Source organism: Platalea leucorodia, assembly GCF_965183815.1.
Source record: "Platalea leucorodia genome assembly, chromosome: 4".
Taxonomy (NCBI): domain Eukaryota; kingdom Metazoa; phylum Chordata; class Aves; order Pelecaniformes; family Threskiornithidae; genus Platalea; species Platalea leucorodia.
The window spans coordinates 50,011,557-50,034,389 of NC_138826.1; the positions used below are offsets into that span (position 1 = coordinate 50,011,557).

Sequence of the window (22,833 nt, forward strand, 5' to 3'; positions counted from 1 at the left end):
TTTGCTAGCACAAAGTACACTACTTGTGTGGTCCTGTCAGAAATGTTGTTCCTGAAACTTTTAATTAAAGTTTGCAGAAAGCAAAGGAGTAAAATGCAGTAAGGCTGTGGGTCCGATTTTTCCATTAACAGTGTAGATGAGAATCTGGGAGGAAGAGATGCTACTCAGTAAAGAAAACATTAAAATACATCAAGGAAAATATGAGTTAATTCAAGTTCTGTCCCCAGCTTGGTTCCTCACCGGGTAAGGATGGGATCTAGTGATCTCATCATGGGAAATGAGTAACTTATGATTGGTTAAGCCAGAAGACTCTTCCCCAAGTCAAGCTAGTTGGCTTTTCGTAGTAGGGTTAATGTTGATTGAGAAGGCAGTGTGAAAACCAAGGTAGATGATCCGTTTTCTTGTTCAGACAAGACAGAAGTGTTTGTGTGCACTAATTGGATTTAGTTCTGTGTAAGGAGCGTGGACTTCTTCCCTCTACTGCGCTACCACTGCAGAAGATAAAATCGGCCAACCGCAGAGCTGTCATTGTAGCTGCGTGCAATGTGCACCCTATGGCGCCTACACAGAAAGAATGATCTTTGGGCAGAACATCCGTGTCGGAGCACAGGACGGATGAAGGGTGGGAAGCGTCCTATTAAACAAAGCAGACTGGGGCGGCCGCTGCCTGTGCAGGTGTGAACGCACTGCTGAAGGTGCTGAACTTCAGGCAATAACATAAATTTGTGAATAATAAGTATGCAAGTAGTTAACTCACATGGTTCTGAATTCACTTCAAAGAAATTGGTTAACCGAAGATGGGAATAAACACTTTCAAAACCCTGTTGAAATGGATGGAGCTGGCTGATAATTTTCAAAAAGACCAAGTCACCCTGCACAGATCAGTGGAGACCACCTACATTTAAAAAAAGCTTTGTCTCAAAGTGTTAGTTCCAGCTGCTTTAATGTTTTCCCTGTTATCTGCTTATGCCAACATTCAGTTGATTCTGGTTATTCATAACTGAGTATTTCACAATATGTGATTATTCAACCCGTGCTCTTCTGCCTCACATCTCCCCCCAACATAAAAGGGTGTTTATGGGTATGGTTCTGCTTTTCCTGCTGGAGCAATATTGCTGGCGAAATCTAGCAAAAGCAGTTTACTACTCTACAGACTCTTCAAAGTCTCATACTCAATCTTTAATTCAGATGCAACCACTGTGTTCATCAAAACCCCATGTCACTTAGAGAATGCGTTAAGCCTGCAGCAAGTCTAGAGGCATTCCTTTGCTCCTGAAGGACAAGAAGATTGGCAGAACCCACTCGTCCAGCCCTGCTGATCACTGCAAGTGTCAGACCAGGTTTTGCTTTGAAGATGAGAGTGACAGATGTAGCATCCAGGAGCAAGAAGAGTTGTTATTCAAGTTTCCTTCTCAGCAAGAATTCTGAACTGCGTGTTTCCTGGTAAGGAGCTCCATGGTTAAGCTGCCCAGCACATAAGGAGATCAGCACAGGCGATTGTTTACAGAAGTAATTTCTGACTTCGTTGTAAAGGTAAGGAAACACTTATTTCATAAACCACCAACGTAATTAAATTTGGTATATGATCTACCGTTTTCTCTTCAGTGTTAGGAATTTGCTTTTTACAATGGAGAAACCACCTGCAAGTTGTCCCTGGAACTGCAGTCAACAGAATTACCATTTGCAGGTAAGAAGGATGCCGTGAGTGCCCACCAGTTCAGGTAGGGCTCTAAAACTAGCATTGACCATAATTTAGACAAAAAATTTCGCACCGTATTATGTTATCTATGATATAAGGTAGTAAACCAAAGTCAGAGACTTTTTACTCAGTGGTACTGCCTGAGCAGGCAAATGCCATGTGTATCTTCAAAGCCTCTGCCGACTCCCGGAGATGATCCATTTCTGCGCTACCTCTCAGTGAAGGTTATGATGTTCCTAATAGTAATACCCACTAAACTGATGATGATGAATGTTTATTTTTATTATAATATATTCAGATGCAAGTAAGACTTTCTAAATTAGCATGATGCCTTAAAAAAACAAGCAGTATACTACCCTAACAGAACCTTGGATAAGTGTATCGATGACTACTTCAAACAATGTACGTTCTTCTTCCACCTCTTTGCTCATCTTGTGTAGCCTTTGATTCTTGTGTGCCGCTCCTCCTGTATTTCGTGCAGGTCAGTCAGCTACGGGTGCTCACACCGTCACATACTGTAACTTGTGCAGTCGTGCAGAGGTTTGTAATCAAGTCGTCGTCTACTGAATATCCAAAGAAGTTTGTCGCACTTCTCCGCCTAAACTTCAGTTGTCTGTCTGTCTTATGACCTTTCTATGAAGCAAGTATTTTACCAAAGCAAGCTGTTTACCAAACTTTGAGTCTGAACTCATTCACAGCTTCAAGTGTCACGTGTAAGGCTACGCTACTCAAAATTACTTGGCTGGCTGTTGCTCTTCATCTGGCTTTCAGTTTTGCCTTTAGTAGGAGACTGATTACAGCGGGTAACCTGTCTGTTGATGCATCGTTTGGATCACGGTTCAAGTTTACTTGTCATCTTCACTATTTTCCTAGCCGATGACACGTACATAGCCTTTAGCTTATACTCGATGTGCTTTTCAGATCAACCAGTTCTGACTTCTGTATGACTCGGTTGCTGTAACCAGTCTGCTGTGAGGGGCATTTTCCTGCTGGATTGGGAAAGGGACTGATTCTGATTAATGCCGACTGTTCTTGGAGCGTTGCATTTTCTTAGTCTGGATGTTCAGCGCTTGCTGTCTCTTGCGCTGTTACTTTTGCCCCTTCCTGTTGTGCAAGTGCTAAAGTCTTTGGGGATTCACAAAGCGTTAAGCATTAGATGTTCTAGCTTGCCCCAGCCTGAAATGAGTGATAAGCTCATTCTGCTCCTGAGAACTGTTACTTTGCTTTCTTTTCTTTATGGCTGCCAAAAGCTGGGGAGACTGTGCAAGCAGTGCTGCCTGTCTTTTTAAGTAGAAGGAAGTAAGAGATGTCCAAAGTGTGGAATAATGCCAACATCTGAAGTGCATGAAGTTGTGGGGTTTTAAGAAAAAAAAAAAAAAAAAAAAAAAAAGTACTGGTAGAAAGAAATGTGGCGCTCTGTTGATAGCAACAACTGCATCCTTGAAAATGGAACACAGGCTCTTGGTTTTCTCGGTTGTTGTAATTGGGGCGAGTGATGATGGGGCGATGTCGAGATAATTTTTGCTAACCATTAACTGCATCCTCGTGCAAGAAGCAGCTCCCGTTTGTGGGCATACAGCGGATAGCTCCAGAACCATAAACAGAATGAAGGTAGTGGCCAACAGCAGAAAGTACAGTGGGATGCCAGGCGCTCTCATGGTCTCAGCGGTTCATGGTGCATTGGAAAGATGATCTACACTTGTCATGACAAGTCTGCCTTGATTTTATTTGCCTTTTTTTATTTTTATTTTTTTTTAATTTGCCAAACTGTCACAAACCATTGAAGAGAAGAATCACTTTGTGGCCTGGCTTTAGGAGAGTGGTTTTAGGTTAGATCTAAAATAACTTCTACGTATGTCCTCAGGCAAACACAGATTACTTTTGCTCTTAAATCTTTCAGTATTCCGGTGGAGGGATTTTGAGAGGTCGATCTCCAGTCATTCTCTTAGCACATAAGAAGTAGCTTTTCCCTTTCCAGTAAAAGGCAGCCCTCGCTCCTCCCTCTGAGCTGATTCGGCTCACTGACCTTGCAAGAAGAGAGCATTTTTCCTGAAGTGGCTCTACGCAACGTGACGGGTTTCAAAGCCAGCTGGAGGAAGGGGCAGAGTCGGACACTGCTCCTTTTCGCAGCAGGACGGCCGTGCGCGGGATCTGCTAGGCAGGAGCTCACCTGCAAGCAACTGATTGTAAAATTCATTTGATTAATACAGTGTTAAACACTCAAAGGGAAGGTGATACACACGAGACGCTTCTCTCCCATTCATTTATTCACATTTTCCATGGATTTTTGTACACTTTCTCAATGTATTAGAACTAATGAAAACACCATACATGACAAGTTATGCAAAACTTAAGTATCCACTGAAAAATTCAGAGCCGTTTGAAATCTATTAACAATTAACAAATCGTCACATTCAGCATTTTCATTGGATTTATACTAGCTCATGCCGCTTGAAATTGTTTAATGTCAGTTAATTTCTGCACACAGGCACCAGCTACAAAATTTTAGCAAATGCAAATAAGTTAAGGCATCAGAAAGAAAGTCTTTAAGGACATTTTAAACGTTACAGTGCTGCAAAGGGAGCTCAACTGAAGTTGGTAAGAATGAAGCGTACCTCCTAATTGCTTTACTTTCTACAACATGTTCATTTGAACTGTAAATTTAATTTAAACTTTCACATCCATCAACCAAAAGGGATTATAGGGACACGCTGTTGTGCTCCCAAATAGATAATTTTAAGTACATTACAAAAAAAAACCACCCTGCATATAGCAATTTAATGTTTTAAAATAAAACTCAAACCAACTGTAATCATCTCCCTTACAGATGAGTCTGATAATTAAAAGAAGCAGAGATCTTAATTTTCTGTTTTGGGGAGGTGAGAGAGAAAGGAAAGATTTCTAAGCAGCTGAAACTTCAAAATTGCAGCAGAAGGAAGAATGCGTGATCCGTAAGACGCTCCAACACCTACGTACAGCTGAAACAGTGAAGGCATTAACTCAAATTAGGGAGGAAACTTGCACCTCTAACATCAGGTCTCTGATATCCAGCTGTTAAATATATTAAGTACCTACCAAGGTACAGGAATGCCTCATTAGGTTGGAATTCTGATCAAAATTCCTTCCCTGTGTAGCACGTGCCACTTTGTTATGAAGGCACATGCTCTCCACTTTTGCTTTTAACTCATTTTAGGTCTTTATTTCTACGTAATAATCTCTGGCCTTTTACAGTATTTATGTATTCTAATATTTCTTAACTAGAAACTGAAGCATCATCAGCAATTTGTTTTTGTAACAGTACTGGAGAAGGGTTGTGCTTTGTAACTGACCGCCAAGTGAGAGGTGTATGACTGACTTCTCCTGCTTCGTAGTCCAGATATTTGCAGGGTCACTATGAATTATGCGGATTAAAAATCTCTAATTTGCAGTAAAATTCTTCCCTGTTCTTTTAGTGGCAACTTTCCCCACGTAAAATGTTTAAAATCGTACGTTTATGCATATATTTGACATTCTAATCAACACGAGATTCCTATTATATACCTTCCCCTAGCTTTACTGATAAATACGTACAATGCTAAAGAATTAAGATCTCTCATCTCAATTAGTCTTTCCCACAGCTAACAGAAGATATTATTTGCTACCATGGATATTGTGAAGTTTAATTTTTCCAACACAATTTATTATGATTCTACTTTTTTTCCCCTTACACTCTGTGCTCGCCGTCAGAACGCCTGCCCTTGAAAAGACGGCGGAGGCGCACAGCCGTTATTCAGTCCGCCAGCTTTAGAACTGGGCCAAACCCGTGCGTGTGTGCAAAACCCCAGGCCTGCCTCCCCTCGCAGGCAAATCCTAAGGATACGTAGGAAGTCGGGTTTCTCTCTCACTTGTTGGAGTTAATTGGTCCACGTTTCAATGGATGAAGAAACAGTTCTATATCCGTGAGCTTTCGGGAGTAAGCAAACACAAACCCCGGACCACTGGTACAGTCTGTACGGAGTTGCTCTTAAAGCGGGATGCGTAACAAATCCGCTTACCACATCCGCCGCTCCAGCCTGTAAACCTTTCTGCGTGGAGACGTGTTTAAGACGCTACACTCAAACGACAAATGCAAAATTAACTGAGCCCTTGGACGATAAACCTGAGCCTGTAATCAACTTTCAGGTAATGTTCTGCTTTTCACTCGTACACAATCAACATGCAAGCCTTCAGCTTTTGGCCTCCAATGTAGGTATCAGCAAGACTTTTCATTTAAACAAAAAAAAAAAAAAAAAAAGCACAGTATTTTGAGGAAAGTAATGTCACTTACTTTTAATGGTTAAGTACCGAGCCAGATGGAAAAAAAAAAAAAAAGGCACCAGTTTATATTTCAAATAATATTTGAAATCTTATCTAAAGGTTCCTTTACGCTCGAGTGTTAAAAATGCAATTCCTGTGACCTCAGTGTAGCTGAAATGTGAGCAAAGGCCTTTGTTTTTGAGCTTTGGTCAAGAGGGCTATAGATCCCATGAAGTTTTTCCTCCTTTTAGTTAAGAGGCGGGGGAAAAAAGGCCATAACCTGAATTGTGCGGTGAATGAGGCCTACAGGCAGCCGTTGGTCCCCCCCAGAGAGCAGTGGGGAGCCAGTGAGATGTGCTGCATCTCATCAAACGGTGCTACTACTTCTTCCCCACCCACAGGATGCCACTGTTGTGGATTTCCAGGTCCCCTGAGGGAACGGCATCATGCCGCTTTCTTAAAGAATGGGATTTTTTTCCTCTGCGCCGCATTAGCCAGAGACAGGTGGCATGTTTCTTCCATCTCCCCAGAGCTGGTCAGCGTGACAGATCAGAGCAGTTCAAGTTTAACATTAACATCTAGCTCTTGGACAGTTTCCAGAGCTGGAAGCGAAGCAGAAAAACAATTATTAGGGAAGGAGTTTCCAGCAAACAAGATCTGAAAAAGAAAAGGATTAAATAACCAAACAAGGTCTGATAAAGTTGAGATGGAAACCGAGAACAGAACAATGTTCTAATCCACAAGTTATTGCCACACGGTTAATTAATTCACACAGCTGAAAACTAAGTTATAAATTAACCCAATGCTCCCTACTTTTGCAACAGAAAGCTTGTCCTAAAGCTGCAAACTACTGCTTTACTTAATGTAATGCACAGCAGCTTCAGTACACGGGAAGAATTCCTGACACACACTTAGGCATGTATTCTTGGTAATGGCTAGAGGCAATATAAAGATCTATAAAAATCCTGAAGTTTCCTTGTGAAAAGAGATATCTTCATAAAAGTACTAGTAGCAGGACAAGTACAACATTGACAACTCTGCCTCTGCTGGGTTTCAGTTTTGGGCCTAGGGAGGAATCCCTCGGAGGGACCATCATGGAAGCGCAACCCTTTGCCTCTGACTTGTCAGAAGTCGGCGAATGCCAGCTGTGGTTCTGATCCAAGATAAACAGTCTTCCAGTTGTCTGCTTGTACTATTGCACATCATTAGCTTGTTGCTACAGTAAGAACAGAATTGATAGTTCTTCTCTAAGAAACACTACTGTCAACAAGACTACGCAAGCAATTTTTCTTTTAAGTAGCTGGAGGTGCAGTCTCCGAGTCCCAAAAGCACACGAGTCTGTAAGAGTTAAAACACAGTACAATATATAGTATCATTGTTGTTGGGGTACATTGTTGTCACCGACAGTTTGAAAAGTTAGTCTCACCAGAATATGACAGACCAATTAAAATTAAAAATCTGGAGCCTAGAAACAGTTTCAACAGTTAAACATCCTCCCTTCTCAAAACAGGAGGCTGTTGCATTGCACCGCAGTCTGTGAGGAAGCTCTGGTACCGTATTTTTGTACTCTGATTTCAGTCCATTCGGTCGAATCGACCTGTGTTAAAAACATATGCTTTAATCTAAATCAATGTGCTTTATCCAGAAGAGGTCCTGCATTTAGATATTGAAAAATGAGGGAGCACAGTCCAGCGCTTGTGTTCTATTAAAGCTTTTATTAGCTAGTTTAGCTTTTCCTCACAGAATTTTTCCATAATTCCTATAACAGTTCTTAATATCAGAGTAAAGAGTTAAGTGTTCAAGTGAGGTTATGGAAGAAAAAAAAAGAGCAGCAGCAGTTTGGCAATAATTCCTCAAATCACTCACTGCAACTTATTTAAGCCTCCTTTTTCTCCAGTAAGATTTTGTGCAACTCATCTGCATCCTCACTTGTTTTCACCCTTATTAACATAGTGACAGGAACAGCTGGATTCTTCTCATCAATCGGTGGATTAGGAACACAAACTATAAGAACATTGTTTTTTCCGGTTCTTGTACATGGCATCTTGGGTGGAATTAGAACATTCAACAGTATGTTTCCTGCATATGAGGAGGGAAAAAATTACAATTAGCCATTTTTCAACTTTTACTGCAATACAGATGTTAGTATACTTACTAATAATAGGGATTTAAGTAATAATAAATAGGGATTTAAGTTTGTGTTTGGAAGGAAGGCAATTCACAAGTGTCACATATGCTTGTCTTATTCTTCCCTAAGCATCTGCTCATGGCCACTGTTCTCACAGATTTCTTTCCTCATTAGGAATGAGGAAATCTCTGTAGTGCGTCCTCCTTTTTTAAAGGGAGGAGTCTGAAGAATATCAAATTATAGTAGGGACACACAGGAAAAAGGGAAGGGGACGAGGGAGAAGCAGCAAACGAGGACTCGGGTCACAGGGCTTAGTTTATGCTTATGCAAGTTACTCGTTCTGACCACCAAGCACAGTTCATAAGCAGAAGCAAAAAGTTAGCTTTACCGTACATACAGACATGTTAATCTAAAATTGGGCAAACTATGGTAGAATAAGTGCTTTGTATCCTCAAATCATACAGCACATCTGATGTGGGCTACCACCGGGTTACTACTATTAACAGCTCTAGGTCAACTTGTTAAATTATGTAGTGAGTTTGACAGCTTCAGTATTAGTGGTCTATTAAACAGTTGCAAACAAACTCCAATCTGCTTCCACAGAAGATGCACGCATTTTGTAAACCTGGTAAATAGTTCAGAACACGGTAGTAGTATTTAGGGGAAAGTCAGTCTTCGCCTTCCTTTCCAGGGCAGTTTTTCAACACAGTGAGATTTTAGGAAAGGATTATAGCACTGTGTGAAGATAGCAAAAAGGAAAGTGTGCATCACTATGACTGCAGCAGCTTCTAGAAACCAGTGCTTGGAAAGACCAAGCTGAAATGTCTTAGTGTATGAGCTGAAGAAAAAGGAAAGATTTCCTGATACATCACCTCAGGAGAAGGTAGAGGGAACGTAAATCAACATCATCAAAACTTAGCATCAGCTGAGTGAAAATCAAGACTTGGGTTAAAGAGCAGGTAATTTGGAGAGACCAAGTTTTCATCTGCTCTATTCAACAGATTCAAATCCCCAAGGAAATGCTGAAAGCACTGACAGCTCCGCCATACATCTGCCTTCAGTTTTATTGCTAAGAACTGCCCTTTATCTGGCAAGCCTTGTCCCCACGGAAAGAAGTTAATGATTTGGAAGCGACTAACACAGGAGTCCCAGTCTCACCAGGTATTTGAAAACTGCCCCCAACAGGCCTGCAGAGGCTTCATATGGACTTGCTATAAACTGTAAGTGAGGTGAGATTTGCCAATGGCCTACAGCGCAGCACGGCTTTAGTCCTCAGGTCTTCTGTAAGCATAATATTTATTCTATTTTATGGAAGTTGTCAAGTGCATGTGAACCCCACATGCAAGTTTGTTTAAAGTCTGTTGTAGCAAAGTTTGTCAACAATGGATATCAAAACATGGATTTGCAGAGTTTGAGCGTGTAAACACTCTTCAGCCAGAACACTGCACCTTAAAAACTTTAACACATCAAGTCTCCCTAACTTCTAAAAGCAAAGAAACAGTTGGGTTTTTTTCTCTTTAATTGGCTGTATGTGTTAACGTTCATCTCAGAGCATATTCCGAGGAGCTATCACACTACAATTTACTCTAATTCCGTAGAGTCAACCTACCATTTCTGGTCCAACTGCAGTTAGCTAAAATGCAGTTCAACAGTTGGACTTCAGCACGCATTTTTAAGAGCAATGCATATAGCAAAATCCTGCATGCCTGTTCTGTATCATGCTCGCTTTACCCCCAAGTACAACGGATGTCTGCCTACGTGGCCAACTATTTACACATTCAGGATGAACTGCAGGCAAACGACAGCTGGCCTGCATCTTAGCACAAAATTTGTCGCTCTTCATTCATCACACCCGATAGACGTACACTTCATTGTGGATCTTAAGCCACACTTCAAAGCCACTCAGCAAGTCAGGGGTGGAGAAAAGCTATTAAGGGGGGACAGGGGGAGGAATACCCAAACATACACCATCACCCTTTATTTCCTTGCACTGCTTCATGTGCGCTATTTTGTAATGCTCATTAGAGGCATCCAATTGCCTGTTCAATACTTGAAATTAGTCAAAAAAAGTAGAAAGGTTTTCACTAATTGTGTCTGTTATGCTGCATAACAAAAAAACCCCTAATGCTTAGCAGGGAATTTCACAACACACTTGCTACTAGAAGAAAGTTACTTACCTAAATTGGTATCTGCTCGGACTAGGAGTTGAGTTTTTTCATTTCCTGCTGGTTTTAAATGTAATGTTCCTACACCTTTTTCTTTAAATTCATTATCCTTTTTGTAGAATAGTTTGCACCTGTGCAAAAAAGAAAAAAAAAATGTTTGTGCAGGTATGTAGAGATTAAATACAAAGATATCTCCCAAATACACACACACATATATATATGTGTATATATCTGACTCACAGTAAATCAATAGTTTAACAATAATCAGGAGTTAACATCCTGTGAGTAGCATAAATCTTTATTCTTCTTGACCTTGTTTCATGTGCTAACTTTCTGAACTGGAAGTACTATCTGTTAATTATTTCTGTCAGTATTGAAATGACAAACGTATTACTTTCAGGGAAAAATAAAATGCACAGCAACCTGTACTCAGGATGTATAAGGAGTAATAACTGTAAGCTACTGTTCAAAAACACTAATTACAAAACCATAAGAACTTGCTGAATCATTCTGAAGTTGTACTAGGACTTTTATGTAAAATTTAGAAACATTTTTTTAAGTGAAGCTCTAAGAAACCTAATGCCATTCTTCATAAATTAACACATACCTTCTCTAAGATAAAGCAGATGACTTTTTGTAGCGGGACAAATTCTGTGCTAGATATGAAGCAGATGTGCAATTACTTGGACTACTGAACATGCTTTGAAAAACTGCTTCTAGTAGAGGTAGTCTCACTTTGAACTCAGAAGTACAACTTGTTCACTCCTTCATACACTAATCAGCGTTTTCCAACTGAAGAGTTTTATTTTAGGCTATGCAAATAGCTGAGCACCTGACTGATTTTTCAGAAGTACAGTATGTTATTTCTGTGGGACAAGCCCTACAATTTAAACTTACAAAACCTGATGAAGGCAGAAACATCTTCATTTGTAAAATAACTGATCACAAGTAGAACACAAACTAGCTATCAGTGCTGTGTCCAAGATACACAAGAATTTTAGTAAAATCTTGCACATTTTTGTCTGTAATTAACTTTTTTACAAGTGTAACTTCATATTCTACAAGGCTTCCTAACAAGCTTTATTAACTAGGAAGTCAAGAACGTATACGTCATTGATTATGCACTGCAGTGGTGAAGAACAGCAGTATGTAGGTATGAATTTTATTCTCAAAGTTATGATTCTATTCACTATTCCAAGTTAAAGTCACTTACTTCTTCGAGTAGAAAGCATCATCCTCTTTTATTTCGTTAACAATTACTTTTGGTGGCTCTTCTTCCTCCTCTTCTCCTCCTTTAAATAAAAAGTTTTAATACGTTAATGTTGTGAGCATATCATCTGGAAGGTATTTTTGGCATTGTATTAGAGCTAGTTTATGCATGCTATATTTGACATATACATGCGTAGCCCGTCAATGATTTAAATGTATTTTAGCAATCGGTGTGGGCTCTGAAGCAGCTGCAGCTACAGAAAAGTAGTCTATGTTTCTTTTCATTCAGCCACACCCCTCAAGCAACTTTATGCTCTTCTTCAATTTAAATGGGATGAAAATACCCAACCCCCACCAATCAATCAAAAGTAAAAAATGCAAAGCTTAAGAAGTCAAACAAGTTAAGTTTAAGTCAAAACTGTCTGTCAGGGGGAAAACAGTTATAACGTTTCAAAGAATAGTCTCCACAAATGAGTCCAAGTAAAGCATAATAAATGCTTCCAACAGCCAAATTTGCTTTGGGGGAAGGGTAATCAGTTGCAGGAATGACAGCCAAGAGAGAGTGGCAGGATTACGCCTTTTCAGTCCCTCAACTGCTAGGATTTCTATCAGCTTACTGTACCCAGCTTAGCTAAATAGCAGAGTAAAACTTTCAGGTACTATGCAACTTTATTGGCCTTACAGTCTTGTAAGAAAGACGTATGAAATTGTTTCATATCTGATGCATTTTACTGAGGGATCTCTTGATAAATCTACTGGGAAAAGCAGCAGGATTGAAATGTCCTGCAGGCTCAAAGATGAACATACCAGTTGCTTTAAATTTCGTCATTTCAAGTTTTGTATTCAGCTAAAGAATTACATTCTATTACAGAAAGTATAAATCTGACAGAAAGTACAAATCTGGCAAATACATAGGTTTTGATAGCCATATACTTTTAGTTATACTTAAACAGTATGCAAGACTGATATTTCCGCATTAGTGGTACAGTTTTGCCCTTTCAAACTCAAGAACAATTATGATCTAGTTCAACTTAGTATTATTGCATCTTTGCAGTATTCTTAAGTCACATACATTCAGAGCTTACCATTAAGATCAGTTTTAAATACAATTTACCTTTATCATCGCTACTGCCGCTTTCTGTCTGAGCTTCCAATACATTGGTGGATACTGCAGTGACAGCCTTAGCCTGGTTTGCGTCTTTTCCAAACAAACCTGAATTCCCAGGAGAAAATGAGAAACTACTAAGTGTTCCTGAACCAAGGGAACCCAAAACAGAACTGTCGACACTCTTGCCAAAATTAAATGAGACGGTTGATGTAGCTCCTAACGATGGGTCCTTTTTTTCACATGCAGCTTCAGGTTTTTTGTCCGAGGTATCCTCAGTTTTGTTGTTGTTAAACAAAAAAGTTGCTCCTTGCTGTAGCTTTGAATTCCCAAATGCAGAAACAGACTGAGAGCCAGGTGTCTTGTTGCTTTCGTTTTCAGAGCCACTATCGCTACTGCTTCCGTGTTGCTGTTCAATATTTGCTAAATACTTCTCATAGTCTCTAAAGATGGGCGTCAGGTCACACAGCGGGTTTGTGTTTACATGCTTAACTATCCAGTCACGCACAGAACAGTTTAAAGCTGCTAACTGTTTGTGGTAAACACTAGAGCTACAAACTTTACTCTGAGCATAGCCAGATGAGGACGGTTGACTGCCACCGTTAGCTTTTGGGCTTGCAGCCTTTTTCTCGGTAAATGCAGTAGTAGTAGGACCATTTGACACTGTGGATCCTATTAGAAGAAAAACATGGTTTAGAACTTTTTTTCCCCCCCCTAGAGAGCACAGTTCTCATAAAAACCTAAACTAAATGTTTTCAATATTTCTTTATCAAATCACTCATTCTTGCTCAGTTAGGTACCTTGTCTTTTATCACAACACCGTGTACCACATACTGCGGTGAAGTCAACAGACAATGCTATGAAACAGATCTAAGCTCACTAAGTTTAGACAAGTAAGTTAGTTCAGGGATAGCCAAAGTAGATGGAGCACACAGTTGCATTAAAAAAAATCCAAAGAAATCTTACAGAGTAACATTTAAAAAAAATAGAAGTTTTGTAGTTCACCAAAACCCCCAAAATGTTAATTCAAGCTTTACCATGCTGTAACAGTTATTAAAACAAAATATTCAGTTATCTCTTGCTACTTGTGCTTTTAAAAAGTCTTGAACATGCTAGCCCACGATTTTGCACATTTCTGAGTGGTTTCCATATAAAAACCATAAGAAGCAAATTAAGAAAATCCTCATTAAATATTTAAGTTTCTCCTAATTTCGTTAAGCTCACTGAAATCTAAATTACTCTAAACTCCAAACTCCACCATTTCTGTTCTGTGGCATGCTGACTCTAAAACACGGTGGCATGGTTAACATTTCTGCATCTCCAACACAAAGGGATAGAACTAATATTCTTCAGGGGCTACCAAAGCAGGAGACTAGAGTTAGATTTGCCAAAATACCTCAAGTGTCTTAAAATGTAGGTATAAATATAAGAGATAAAATTCTAGGAAGACTGTTTGCAATATAAGATGTACAGGGGAAAAAAGGTTAGGACTTTAGCTATGCAGCATGTATTTACCAAGAACTGCAAAAAATACAGAAACAAGACCTTAAAAAAAATCACACAAAAGAAACTGCAGTCCCACTAAATGGACATTTTCCATTAGCATTTTTTTAATTAAATTCAGATAACTGGGACGATTATTTAACTGGAACATGTTATCAGCCGTTTTATACTATTCGGAGAGTGTCTTATGCCAACGTCTTCCATTCCCATTTGTGCCTATAAAGCTTTTACGTGCAGTATTAGATCAAATACGAATTTAGATTCCACATCTTCAAACTGCACGCATTTGATAACGTGTCCCCTCTGCAGTCTAAAACGTTTTTCAGAAATCTTACCAGGAGGAATGAAGCCTCAAAACTTTAAAACAGAACTACAGGGTTGTTTGAATTTGTTTTTTCACTATTAAAGTAACCCTACAAATTTTATGGCTGAATTTGTTGATAAGTATGTATGCTTATTTAAAACTTACCAAATGGTGATTGTGTTTCAGAGGTGGTCTTTAAACTGCTGAAAGAAGGAGTGCTAGAGACACTACTGCTTCCATTAGAAAGCCCTTCTAAAGGCTTTATTCCTGCACCATTACCAAATCCGCTGAAGCCACCTCCTCCTTTTCCAGAAGGCAGTATGAAGCCTTTAAACCCTTTAAAAGCTCCTCCACTTTCAGACTGAGGAGAGAAAAAAAAAAAGGGGGGGGGGGGGGGAGACAACCAGTTACACACATCTGCTCTACAAAAATTCTATCCCCACTTAATATTCCATTTATTTTACCCCGGTACAGTGTATCATTTCATGTATTATTCTAAGTCAGCTATGTAAACAAAGTCAATAGCTTCCTTATGACACATACTGCTACTATTTCTAAAGGACTCAGATGTTCGGTATGAAAATAAACTAGATCTAGGAAGTGGATACATGGCAGTTGTTCAGAGCAGCGGATGTGTTTGACTACCTATTTAGACATTCATAGCATCTTGTTTTCTTTAAATAATTACATAGCAATATATAATTGCAGGCTTATTTTCAGCAACTTTTAGCATTTACAACCACAGTTAGAGTCCAGCACTTCAAGCCACTCATCAAAACAGCATACTTTGTAGTCACCTATGTAATATTTAAGTGCCCAAAATAAAAACAATAAAAATAAAAAAATAAACCCAAAATATTCCAATGTGACTGATGGGAGAAGCAAAGATAGACTGTACTTGATAACATAACATGTATGCTTTCTGCAGCCTTTTAATTACCTAGTTCTGAACACTAGATAATGTTCAGCACCATATTATTTTATGGTATAGTTTCTTACATGTTTTTAAAAGATACAGTGATTAACATGTAAATAGGCACTGCCACTTTTAAGTACCACATATAATGTCTTTTGAGGTAATGAGCACTTATTACTGGAAGTGGACTTTCAATGTCTCCGGAAAGCCATCAGAGGAAAAGGAGAATTGCTTCCAAGTTTTATCTGTTTTTGCCACTGAAGAAATAGCAAAACTTACCAATTTTAGGTTCTATTCCAGTATCTGGCCTTGTGGGTATGGGCTCTTTTTGTTTCCCTTTGTGCTTTACCGTTTCCAGTTCAGCCCTCTGTTTCTCATTTCCAGGTAGCTGTTTTTATTCAGTCTCTCTTTGATCAGTCCTACCTACCTCTCTCTCTGGGCATTCAAGTTAAACTGCAGTCTTTTTCTTTGCAGCATTCTGCTTGCTCCATTTAGGAACATCAATACATTTCAAGCCTACCTTTTTGTAAATATTTCACAGGTTTCTTATGCAGCCTCAGCTGTCCTGCCATCTCTTCTGCTTTTTAGACTTTGCCCAGCTTATCCTAGCTCTTCTTCCAGCTTTGATCTCTTAACAGCTGACTCCCAGCCTCCTGACTGTTTCTTCTACAATCATCTGGTCCCCTTTCTCAGCCAGTTGTGTTTTTCCCATTCCATTTGCCCCTGAATCCCTCCTCCTGTTCAAATTGTGGTTTATTTTTACCTCTTGCCAGTACAATCCTTTAATTAACTGCATTCTCTACCACATTTGTGGTTAAAACTACCATAGGCCAAAGTGGGATAGGACAGCTTCCTCATTTACATTGCTTGGACAGCAGAAGGAAAATCAGAAGCACAGGAGAAAACTAGCTAGCCCCTAATTGTGCCTAGTCCCATTCAATCCAAAAGCAATTTGAGTGACAGGTAAAGTTTCTGTCCTGTTTCTAACACGGTGCATGCCCTGTTGAAAGAGTGTTTCACAGCAAGATATATATGGCAAAGCGTCTGATGGGGATTTTTGAAAGGACTACAGTTTGGTTGGACTGAGTTAATGCTTTCACAGGGACTAAACCTGCAACAAAGGCCAACTTCCTTTCAATTTTCAGTTTGTTACTGCAAAGAGTAGGTGGCACTAAAGCTCTTCACAGGGGGAAAAAAGAAGTAGCAGCATTCTTAACAAAAGACATCTTTTTCATTCTCAGATCAGCTTAGTATTTTGGCTTTTACTTATTTAGCATCTGCCTGAGACATCCCCCAGCCCTCCAGTATGGGTAACTAGTAACTTTCCATTTCTAGGCTTCCATCTCTGCAAAGAATTAAACTGGAGGAGTTCAAATGCTATTTTACCCATCTGTAGAAGTTGCTGTGCCTGAAACACTCTGCCTGAAACACTTCAAAAATACACATCTCTCTTTACCTAATCAATACTAGTATTACCCATTTTTCATTCTAGCCTTATTCTTGCTATGGAACAGTAAGCAAAAATTAGTTTGCACGTATGAGCTGACTAGTTGCATATACCTTCTAAATGACAGCTTTATACAGTATATTACAAGCCCAAGGAAGTAAAAACCTGAGCACAGATGTCATATTTTGCAAGAGGCAAACTACAACACTAATGCTCAGCGATTACATTACCTCTGATCCAACATTTCGGCGCTTTGCTTTTTTAATAGCTCTGTTCTTCAAGACTTCTTCGCTAGCTACAGAGAATGTTCCCACCTTTAAGAAAAAGTTACAGAATCATTAATGAAATTCTCACAATGCATAAAGTCATCATATTCTGAAGAGATGGCCAAGATCAGCATTTGAACACAACTGTAACACTTCTCCCTAAAAAAGTAAGGGAAAATAAAAGAACCACACCAACCAAAAAAACCCACCAAAAAAAACGCACACCCAGAAAATATAGTGCTGTGATTAGCTTGCCAGCTACTTGGACAATTAGTTGATACTTTCAAAAGTCTGTCTGTCTTGTTCTGCATTATATTTCCCTTCATGCAATCTCAATTTTGTTATGACAAATAATTAATTTGTTTTATATTGCACTGTTACAAACAATCTTCAGTTTGGAGAAGGTATATTGAGATGTATGCTGTAAGTCAATCTCCTGCAGTCTGCTATAGTTCAAGTATTAGCAAAGGCAGCTAATGACTACTCTGTAATAAATGAGGAAATTAAGTTTTCTTATATTCAAATTTCTGGAAGAGTACTTTCAGTTTTCTTTCTAACATCTTATAGGCCTAAACACTTAATACTTTTAGTAGCACGGAAGCTAGCACAGTTTGTTTAGAGGTAATACATGAGCTGTAAGTAAGTATGAGGCACTAAACATGAAAATCTTTTTACAATAAGATGAAACATCATTTGACTGCTTAATTCTTCTGGATGTGGGGGGACATTCAACTAAGCACTCCAAATTAACATATCTCTGAAACTATTACTGACCTTTAAAAAAAAAAAAAAAAAAAAGACATGAGACATGAAGAAAATTTATCTCAAGAAATCAAAACCACATTTCTTGTGACCTCAATAAATACCCATCACACATTTGAAGAGTTCAAAAGCATTATGCATTTTAACAAGTCTGGGGTTCCCTTTAGAAATGTAAAGTTCTTTTCCCCTGAGCTGCTGATGTCATTTTAACTATTAAAAGCTGCTTTGCCATATGGTCTGCATATATTGGAAGCTTTATTAAAAAACAAAAAAATTAAAAAATCACTTATATAAAATTATCTTTAATTGCTACACTTTTAACCAATTTTACTGTAGATTTCGCCCAGAAGATAGCACATGTAAATAACTACCCTACTACCTGCAGGGGTGGAGGATCTAATGTGTATCTTACCTCCTCAGCTTCATCCTCCTGATCCCAGTTTCTGTCAGTCAGTTCCTTCTCTGCAATTCTCTTCGCCATTTTTCCACACCTGTGCAGGAAAAAAAAAGGCATGGAATCAATTGCACAGAAATTAAATTCTAAGCAACAGTGATCTTCCGTTTGTATTATTTAGAACAAATAATGGGAATTAGAGTTCATATAGAAGTAGGTCAAAATTGGAACGACAGTTGAAAACCAAGTGTTTCTAACAACTGTTGTGGCAACAACAATCAACAGCACTTGAGATTAAAGTTGTGGTGATAAGCCATATTTGATCTTAAATTTAAGCAACAATAGAAACATGCAGTTCAATTATGGGATAAGTTTTCTTTAGCAGCAATGCTGGCTACAGAAATTCCTTTCAGTCCCATGACCCGTATACCTGGTTACCACTTACTCTGAAGGGCTGCAAAAAACCAAAAACATGGAGAAAAAGATCTGTTTAAAACTTATTCTGAAGGGCTGCAAAAAGAACCCCAAAAATATGGAAAAAAAGATCTGTTTAAAACTTATTCTGAAGGGCTGCAAAAAAAACCCCCAAAAATATGGAAAAAAAGATCTGTTTAAAACATTCCATATTCCACTCCATCTTGCCTCAGGATACCCATGTAAGCAGCAAGAGAAAAGTAAGTTGCTTTACAGCATCTAAAATAAATACCAAGGAGGACCCACTGAAGCAACTGGACAGAAAGCTTGGGTAAGAATGAAGACAATGCTCTCCTACAAAAAACAGGAAAGGTAGAATATTACTAATTAGAAATCTGAAAAATTCTATTACCAGTAAATCAGATTGTTTTTCCTCCAAAGGAAACATAAAGCGTATCATGGATTTTAGAGCAATTACTGTAAGTAGCCACTCATCATTTTGCTAGTTATCTCTGCAATGTAAAGGAAAATCAACTTTGGAGAAGTAATGTCTGTAATAGTTCTAACTTCTGATTTCCATTTTACTGAAGTACAACTTATCAGCTGTGTACAAAAACAAAGAATGAATCCAGCTATGTTATTTTGTATCTGAAAGACTTGGCAAGTCACATTACTCAAATTTTATATGAAAAAAAGGTTTTTTACTAACTATATCATATGACACTAAATATGAAAACGTTTCAAAGAAAAGATGTAGTTTTGTAGCAATTTAAGTCTCAAGCGAACACAAAAATTAAAACTCATCAAAAAACCCTCTTAGGTTTGTAATTAAGACCTAGCCAGATTAAAAAAAAAAAAATTTCCACAAATAGTTGAATTTCAGAGCTGAAAATGATAACAATACATGGTTACAGAACATCTTGTTTAGCCGATGAAATATTTTTAAACAGAACAGTAAATCCAGCTGCACAGCAGTCTTACAGAGATCACACGTCAAGGCCATGAATTTTGGTCTGACACACTTCACAAATAAGGTCAAGTTACTAGGATCTTTTGGCAGTACAGTGACAAAAGATCGTTTTGTGTAAACACTTTAAAACTCCCTAATCCACACCATCCTGAAAGTAGAGGTCCTACCATGCCCTGCTCGATTCTCTGCAGACTGGGGAACTATTTAAATCTAACCCCTTGGAAAAAAAAAAAAAAAATTACTTTTTATAAAGTCATATGGGCTCCCCAATCCAGTTTCCCACCACAAGGGTATGCAAACGCTGGCAATCAAAGGAAGACAAGATTGCATCTGTTTGGCAGCAGCCAGAACTCAAAGGCTAGTAAGACCTAGAATTACACCATCGGATTCCACAGAAGATCAAATTACCACTCTTAACCCAACCACTGAAGCATGACAAGCACGACGTTAACTAGAAAGCCTGCTGTCCACTAACAGAAGAGGGGTCAACCTGGTGGCCTTGTCTTCAGGTTCTTTGTACCTGCCTGAGTTTACACGATTTCTCTACGACACTGCAAACAGGAACAGACAACAGAACCTAAGATACATGAAGACATGTGCAAGGGAATTCTAGACACGTTTTCTAACCTGTGAAATAAGAAGAAACACAAAACCACCTCTATCTGATATTCACAACCTTCAAGAAGTTTTTGTAGCAAATGGTCTGAGCAGGTTGAGATGGGAGTATTTTCAGAAACTTTTTATTTAAAAAAAACACAATGCAGATGTTTTGTTGAACTAGAACTACTAAAATCCACCTAGTAACTACAGCTGCCCTATTTAACGCAGCATTTTGAGAACAAGACTGACTTTTAACATTCGCACTCCACAATATCACCTACCTACCGCAAGGCTACAAAACTTGCGCTACTGGAGCGCCCAGCCCAAAACCTGGCGGCCAAAGAAGTCGCGGGTCTCTGATGGTACGTGCAAGCCTTCAGCCGCGCGGCGGGGCGGCGGACCCCGTCCAGTCCCGAGCCGCCTGACGGAGCCCGAGAGCGCCGGCGGTGTTCCGGGGTGCGCAGAGGCGGCGCAAGCCAGGCTGCCGCCCGGCAGCTCACCCGCCTTTCTCCTTTTCTGCGAAGATCTTCGGTTTCGGCGCAGGCTCTTTCGGTTTAAGACACAAAGTCCCGCTCGCTTCCTTTCCGAAGGCCTCGCCGCAGCCCCCTCTAACAGCTGAACTTCCTCCCTCCCTCCCACCCCACACGCTACAGGGCACCGCCGCGCTTTTAAAACCAGTGTTTCTGCCCCCCGCCCCGGCGCCGCTCGCCAAAACGCCATCGCCCCCCAGCACCGCGGACCAGGCCCTGCGGAGCCGGCAGCTCCAAGGGTGAGCTCCCTCCCTACTCGGCATCCCTCTGGCCTGCAGCCCTCCCGCCTGAGGCCCGCGGGTGCCGTTTCCCGCCAGACCACCCCTGCTCCTCGCTCCCGTTTGGTCTCCACGCGCTTTTCCTGAGGGAAGGCGATGCCAGCGGCCGGCCCGCGCCTGGGCGGGGAGCCCCGCGGGGAGCCACCCGCCCGCGGTGGGACGCACACACCCACGGCCCGGAGCAGGCACCGACTCGCCGGGAACGGGGACGATCTCCCTCCGGGGACGCCGGCACCTCCGCCCGCCCGCCCGCCCGCCCTAAGCACCCCACCCGGGCCGACTGCCGGCCTCGGCCCTCCCCCGCGGCGTGTTCCGTCCCCCCCGCGCACGGAAAAGGCACCAGGGCGAGCGATCGCGGGGACGGCGGCGGGGGGAACCAAAGACGGGAGGAGAGAGCGGGCACTTACCCCCACGGGGCGTCCCCTCGCGGGCGCGGGGCGGCGGGGCCGGGCGGGCGGGCGGCTCTCCCCCGCAGTGCTGCCGGGCTGCGGGGCCGAGGCTGCGGCTGCGGCGGGCAGGAGGCGGAGTCTGGTCCCAGGCTGCCCGGGCCCGCAGCCCGCTCACCATCCCCCGGCCGGGCCCTTTGCCTCCGCGGCCAACCGGCGTCGCTTCACCCGCCGGTCAGGCCGCCGCCATTTTGTCCCTCCTGAAAGACGGGGAAGAAATTGTTTTAAAAAAGCGAGAGGAACCGGCCGCCGCCGTCCCCCGGCCGGCGCCACCGCGCATGCGCCCCCTCCGCCCGCGGCCGGCGCTGCGGGGGGGGGGGGGGGGGGCGAAGGGAGGGGCGGAGCCGGCGGCCCGGCAGCCGGCCGCTGGTCACGTGGCTGCCGCAGCCCAATGGGCGGGCTCGTCTGGCCAACGGCCGGCGGGGCGGCGCATGCTCCCTGCGGAAGGGATGGGTCTCGCGCCGGCCGTTCGAATTTTCGTCACGTGGCCGGCGCCTCCTTCCCCCTACCCCCCACCCCCCTTTCCCGGCGGCCGGCGGGGGCGGCCGGTACCGTGGGGGCGGCCGCGGTGCTTGGTGGCCCAAAATTAGGCCGCGTACTGTGGTGGAGGGGTGTCCAAGCCGGGCGCGGCTGGGTGGCAGGCCGCATCCTGCGCTAGCCGTACCCGCCGCCTTCGCTCGCTCGGCCGGCCGGCCGCAGCTGCCGCTGACTCACGGGGCAGGGCCGGCTCCGGCCTGGCTGAAGGCGGGAGAAGCGGTTGTTTGCCAGGCTCTGTGCCTGACTGACCTATAAAACCTCAGCTCGCTTGCTGCCTCGCTCCTGGCCTTTTCTCCCCGCAGTGTAATAGTACGTGGGATTACTGCTAGTGTGAAGGGACTGGAGAGAAGGTAACGTCCTCTGCTGTAGTTTCAGGTTGGAAACTGACTGCCAAGCGTTTTTGCATCGTGTACAGCAATCCTGTACTATCTTAGTAACAGTAAAAAGGCAATCAGAGTAAACCTAAAAGCTGCAGTTCTCGTGCCCTGTCTTTAGGTGCTAGCTTACAGCTAAGACAGGGTGCTACGCTTGCAGGCTCAAACACCTTGACCTAAATTAAAAAAAAAAACAAAACTCTTTATAGATAACTTGGTCTTCTAAAGCACAGAAGTTCATTAAATGGCAGGGAAAAACACACAAAACCCTTCGGCAGTAGATAAGAGGCACTATTATTTATCTTCTCTGGCACCCTAAGACTTCTGAGGCATAGACCTGCTCCCCAGTTGTGTTACCTAGTTTTAACCTTCAAACAATGTAATTTTACCACGTTTTTCTTCCTTATCAAATGTACAAATATTTTGAACGGTTTTCACGTAATAATTTGGAAAACTCATTTTACCTGCCCTCCTAGGATTTCAGATACACTATTTTAAAACGTCTCACTGC

General features: G+C 41.6%; 1 protein-coding gene across 6 annotated transcripts; it reads right to left on the minus strand.

Annotated features, from left to right (window-relative positions):
- Positions 1–1,743: 1,743 nt before the first annotated feature.
- Positions 1,744–21,691, minus strand: NUP50 (nucleoporin 50). Of its 6 annotated transcripts, none has more exons than XM_082309414.1 (9): positions 21,373–21,691; positions 18,192–18,270; positions 16,982–17,065; positions 14,554–14,749; positions 12,591–13,253; positions 11,481–11,559; positions 10,280–10,398; positions 7,841–8,053; positions 1,745–6,576 (listed from the first exon to the last, which is right to left on the minus strand). In XM_082309414.1, the coding sequence occupies exons 2-8, from the start codon at positions 18,258–18,260 to the stop codon at positions 7,851–7,853; spliced, it is 1,413 nt and encodes a 470-aa protein (XP_082165540.1). In that variant the 5' UTR covers positions 18,261–18,270; positions 21,373–21,691; the 3' UTR covers positions 1,745–6,576; positions 7,841–7,850. The 6 variants fall into 6 exon arrangements, 5 of the variants coding, with proteins under 5 accessions (XP_082165536.1, XP_082165538.1, XP_082165537.1 ...); XM_082309413.1 differs by having other exon boundaries at positions 1,745–6,631; XR_014227897.1 differs by having other exon boundaries at positions 1,749–3,879; positions 6,006–8,053.
- Between the last annotated feature and the right edge of the window lie 1,142 nt (positions 21,692–22,833).